The sequence below is a fragment of the Candoia aspera genome, chromosome 4 (genome assembly GCF_035149785.1).
Source record: "Candoia aspera isolate rCanAsp1 chromosome 4, rCanAsp1.hap2, whole genome shotgun sequence".
Taxonomy (NCBI): Eukaryota; Metazoa; Chordata; class Lepidosauria; order Squamata; family Boidae; genus Candoia; species Candoia aspera.
Genome location: NC_086156.1, coordinates 62,311,755 through 62,317,754, shown reverse-complemented (window position 1 = coordinate 62,317,754; position 6,000 = coordinate 62,311,755). Strand labels below are relative to the sequence as shown.

The 6,000-nt window shown below is 36.7% G+C and overlaps 1 protein-coding gene across 1 annotated transcript in view; it reads right to left on the bottom strand.

The window, feature by feature from the left end:
- Positions 1-607: 607 nt before the first annotated feature.
- ERP44 (endoplasmic reticulum protein 44) overlaps positions 608-6,000 on the bottom strand; it is an 88,070-nt gene continuing 82,677 nt past the window's right edge. Inside the window, exons 11-12 of the mRNA XM_063304257.1 lie at positions 5,245-5,347; positions 608-1,116 (exon numbers count right to left, since the gene is read on the bottom strand). Of these exons, the coding sequence (XP_063160327.1) occupies positions 1,015-1,116; positions 5,245-5,347 (205 nt within the window). The 3' untranslated portion in view covers positions 608-1,014. The remainder of the gene's footprint in view (positions 1,117-5,244; positions 5,348-6,000) is intronic.

Sequence of the window (6,000 nt, the reverse complement as noted above, 5' to 3'; positions counted from 1 at the left end):
ATAGAATCTTCAAAAATGTTATGAATATTAAAAATGCTACTATGCATTTATTTATAAATGAGAAACGTGTCATTTATGCAGATAATTCTATTTCAACTATTACTTCAACAATATCTGAGTATCCATAAATAGAGTTAAAATAAGGAGTCATAGGGTAAGAGAACAGCTTAGGTTAGGTTAATAGCTGGTTAAAGAGAAATAAATGGACAGTTCTCACATAGGAGATGTGAGAAGGAGGGACTCCTCCAAAATCTATTTATTGGAATTTTGCTTTTTAAACTAATGGATGTACATTTTACAAGTTCCCATCAATTCCATATTTTTCATTCTTAATGAATAAACAGTGTAATGCTGAAGGACACAATTACTTCAACAAATGAGAATACTTTCCCCAAATTTCACATATTTATCCTTTTGGATTTTCTTGGTTTTTTTCCCTAAAGTAATCATTCCAGAGAGTTTTTCTCCAGTGGTTTTGTTTTAATTTATAATATAAGCTGTGACAGAAGAACTGAGCCTACAGGATCCCCACTGAACATTTTCTCCATTTCATTGTCATTTTAAAACAAAATATATGGTAAGAGTAAGTAAGGTACCATCACACAAATTCTATAAAATTGTAATTTATTCCCCACCCAAATATCCAGGATATTCCTTCAAGAGCAAATTAAGAAAATTATGTTCATTTGAGGAGAAAGGTAAGACAATCATACCACCAGATTACACCAATGGAAAAACTAGAAGTCCTGTTTAATTGGATAGTGCAAGTTAACAGCATGTTGCTGGTAATGACAACACTTTCATTTGTTTAGAAAAGTTTTACATCAATTTGCAGCAAGAAAAACTTTGGAAAGATGCTGTCCAAAATGGCCCACACATATTTACAAACCCCAGGGTGCACAGAAAAACAAGATATTATTCAAAATAAAAACAAACAGAATTTAAGAAAATATAGGTTTCCTATTTCCACCCCACAGGAGTCACAACTGCAGACTGAATGCTGTTTTCAAGTCTTCAGAGTTCATCTTTTTCCCGCAATAAGGTGTACCTATGACCACTAGGTGCTAGCTTCTGGAATGAACTCTCTGGTGGGCTGCTTACTATGTCCTGGAGTGGCTGAAAAGGACAAAACAATCTTCTAGAACAAGTGATAAACATTAAAGGTAAAAGAGTCAGACACAGTACCAATTAAATGCTGTACCAAAAATAATACTGTTGCTAAGCGTGAGCCAGTCCAACGAATTCTTGCCTTAGGCAAGCCACCTTCTCTGATATTTCCTCTGTTATCTGCAACATACAACACTCAGGATAGAGAGTTTCAGAGAAGGTACATATATTCCATTTAAACACAAAAGAAGCCCCATCTTTACAAATGACCTCTTCTGTACTTCCAAGTCAGTCTTAAAAAAAAATCTTCCTGAATTTATTCTGAAACAAATCCACCATCATACCTATTCTGAACAGATAAAACTCGACAATGGAACATTCAAACTTACTATACAGTTAGTTCTGATTTGGTATAACAGGAAGCATAAAAATGGGTTAAATCCAGGGAAGCTAAAGATCGCATGATCAAAAATTCACTTGTATGTTTAGATTCCTCTGACTCCTCCCATGTTTTATAACTGATAACTCAGCTTGAAACAAGATAAATATGAGAGTTTTGCAGAAGAAAAAAACTATGTATAACAAATAAAGAAAAAAGATATTTCTGCGTAGTGTTGCAATGTGTGAATCTGAAGAGGACTAAGCAATTTGGGAGGCTTTAAATATCAACTGATTGAGGTATACCAGCAAACAAGCATCATAATCACTGAAATGGGCTTGTGACAGCCCTGAGGACAAGTGTCATGTGGGACCACTTTATAGGAACCATGTTATGCTGTCTGCATTCAGTGTAAACCCTGGGTCAAGAGAGGCAAGAACACAAAAGGTCTTTCAATGTCAATGCTGCTGAAGAATCTGCCTAAGCATCATACGCATGTCTTGCAGTTAGCAACAGTACCATTACACAAACCAAGTCACTGACTAGAAGCAAGGATTTGAAATGCGAAAGGTAGGGTGGTCCAGAACTATTGATTCCATGTGCTGTCCCCCAGATTATGGTTTCAGATGACAGCACAGTAAAAGATGCCAACTTCCATTTATTTCTTGAATTGTTTGCTCCCAAGTACAGAATCCTCTCAAGCACCATCTTAAACAAGATTTGCAAGGTGGAAATGTTGGGATTACTGCAAGCAGCAAGATTTGACACCACCATGCAATTCTCCTTGGATATTTAGTCGGGCAAGGCATCTGCCACTACTGCTAGCAGCGATGCTGCTGCACCAGGATCCATGTATACCTGCACGCAGGACTTGGACTTGACCCATAAGGTAGATATAGTGCAAAAGGCTGATAATTAGTTATTAGGGCAGGTAAACCTGAAATGCAACTTCATAGTCAACTGACAGCAGCACTCTAATTTAAGCTGCTGCTTGAACAAAGCAGGGGCACAATACATCAGGACTTAAACTGATTTGGAAACTCTTTAGTTCCTAGTACTTAATTTTAATATCCTCTTGTAATAATAATAGTTCATTAAGTCTCCAGCTATTTGATCTGGGAGTTACTCTGTTTAGTCTTACAATTATTGGATTATGTTCCATGTAAGTAAGAGCTGCCACCTCCATGTCTATAAAGTTAACAATGAACTAGAAATCCAACACATGTCTATCCTTGAATTAGTTTTATGAACTGAAGAGTAGTAGGCATATTCTTTCTCTCTGCAGGATGTTTATATCTCCACGCATCCAAGAGAGATAACAATGACATAAAAGTACAGATTAAGTGCAAATTTCAATCCCACTCTTCACAATTGCCTCACGGAACATAATGCCCTCTTGTTGGAGAGGACAGAACCAAAATAGGGCTTGATTAGTATTATCTTTTCTTTTTCCCAGTTGGTCTTTTACCATATTCACTGAGTGGATGGTATTCTGAATCTCTTTTTTTCCCTTCTTTTTATCTTGAATATACTCGAAGAAGCTTTTTGTTTCTTTAGACATCTTTTGTCAACAGTAACTCATTCTGAATTTTAGATTTTCTGACACCACCTGTACAATTCCAAGCTAACTTTTCCTTCCCACTTCCATGTGTGCCCTTTTTGTTTTCAGATCTTCACTGAACTTTTTGTGACCAACATGAGTTTCTTCTGCTGTTTTCCATTTTTCCCATTAGCTTCTCCTGTCAGGGAATCCAATTTAACATTGCTCTGAGTTTATTAAACTCCACCTTCTTGTGAAGTCCAAGTGGATTCTAAACAGCTAGTTTGGCATACAGATGGTTATAAGCAGAAAAGGAAACTAGAGCAAAAGAAGCACATAAGGCAAAACAACAACAACCCTAGTTTGCTTATTTGCTTATTACTTCAATTAATACCTTACATTTCTACCAGAGGGCATTCAAGGTTACCCTGTACTTAAAAAAAAGTTATCCTGCTTTTATAAATAACTCAAGGTGGGGAATAACCCTAATACTCCTTCCTTCCCCACAACAAACACCCTATTAGGTGAGTTGGGCTGAGAGAGACTGACTGGCCCAAGGTCACCCAGCCAGCTTTCATGCCTAAGGCTTTCAGAATACAGTGCTGCTAGTATGAGTTAGCTCAGTTACAGATTTCTATGAAGCTGTCTGACAAATCAAGTCTGGTGTTTGCTGGCACTCAGAGTTGCTAATTGGATATGTTGCGATGGTTGCTATGGCTAGTGAGAATGGGTTTCCCGAGACCCTGAGTCAATTCGGCTCCAAAGAAGTCCTTAGAGCCAGGCGGAAGAAAAGCAAAGTGGATAGCTATCTGGAAGACATCTTGATGTTGTCTTAAAATAATGCTACTAGCTTTTAACTGACTAGATATGGCAGGGCAGATTTTTGTTCTGCAAGCTTTGAATTTTCTTCCATTTTAGAGCTATGACAAGCAATGAGGAGAAAGCAATAAAACAGAAGAAGGTCAATTGTTTTTAAACCTAAGTGGGGAGCTAGAAGCACATCTTTGAGGAGAGACAGATTTTGTTCTGGGCAAAAAGCAAGGAAGATCTGACAGGAATCAGCAGACACGTGTATTTAAATAAATATGTTAGATACATGTACTGTATGCCTTTCCTCCATGAATTCTAAATGACATACACAGCATTTTCTTCTCCAATTTTCCCCTACACCAACCCAGTGATGTAAAGAAATAGTGACTGGCTCAAAATCACACTGAATTCTATCATTAAGGATGGACTTGAAACAGTTCCCATAGTCCCCATCCAACATTTGAACACTAGACTGGCTCTCTTGGCCTATTGCTGGATGTTTCCTCACATCCTCAGGATGCTTCCTGAGATTTTTTTTTTACCATGCTGATTATTACTGTTTTTAAACATCAGAGGAACATAAGATTTAATTACTTTGACTCAGGACTGAAATAATCTAAACATCTTGATTCTCTGCAAAGCTGCATGTTTAAATATTTCTAATTATAAATGATTTACAACTAAGAGAAATTAAGGTTAAATACTCAGGTTCATTTTGAATATAGCAACAATTCAAGATGTTCTTATATTCATATGAAATAGCCATATTGACCAGGGTTATAGTGATGATGGTGGGGTAAATCCAAATCCATAATCCATACAGAGACTATCATTTTATGAAGTCAACTGAAGGTTTCAAAATAGTTGCAATTTTTCCCTGGTAAAAAAAATCAAGGCAAAGGGGGGAAGGAGGTAAGATTGTGGCTGGAGGTATTATTGGAGAAATCTGCTGACATGAAAGTTAGGAATCAAAGTGGCATTGGGTTACACCAAGAATTACTTCAAATCTTGCGGAGAAAAAAAGCAAGCAAGCAACCCTTTGCTCTTAATCATTAGGGGCTGGGCAGTACTTTGAATGCTAAAAGTGTTTAGAAGTCCTTGAAGTTGGTCACATAGCACCTTTCAGCAAATCCTTACAGAAGCTGCCCTCCACAGCTGCAAAGTGATCCTGCAGAAATAGGTGCCTGCTTTAGAGGGTTGCCAACAGGTGCTACAGGCATGCCCACCCATACTCCAAAGCACTGCACAGCTGTATTTCAATTCTTTCTGGGCTGCCCAATCTTATCATGCTCTATTTCTTGAAATTTCTCCAGATTTCACTAGAGAAGTGGACTCTTAACCATATTGGGACACTGCAAAATTCCAATTTTCACTAAATGTAGATGTACTGGAATGCCTTCTTTCTTACCTGATCAGGTGCTACATCTGTTGGATCTGGACCATGATGAAACTCTCTGTGCAATTTCCCGGAGTGTAAATCTAGTACAAATTGCTTGAGTTTACCAGGAACACTGAAACAATATATCCACATTTTAAGTAACATTAAACAATACCATAAGATTCAACTCAAAGTGGCATATAATAAAGATTAGATATTAAAAAAAGATCTAATGTTAATCACCAGTCAATTTCCATTGTCATCATACAAAACTATAGTAGCAGGTACATACATAATTAAGCCTACAGTAGGCTCAATTAAAAATGATTGCAATAATAAAATACTAAAAAACAGTATGTGTTAGCGTATCAAGATAAAGAGCAATTCTAAGGATGATTTTCTTTACAAATTGTCAGGGAAATTAAGCCAACATTCTTTACATCTGAATATGGTTTTCAATTTAAAATTTATTTAAAAACATGCAAAGTGGGGGAATAGTGTCCTTTACTTGGAAAGCTATTCCATAGCTTAAGTGGGGCATCTGAAAAGACTGTCTTTTGCTGCCAACCTTTTTGAAATAATGAACTCAGGGGGACTTTCAAGCAGATTCATATAGTCATCTTCCTTTAAGAATATTTTAATCCCATTCTCTCCTCACCTGGGGTCCCATTTTATATATAATAATTTCTGTTTAATATTGTAATTGTTTATTTCCCATTTTTGCAGTAATTAAACCACAAGGGGTTGAAGTTAGGTAGTGATTAGAAAAGCTAACAATATTATCTC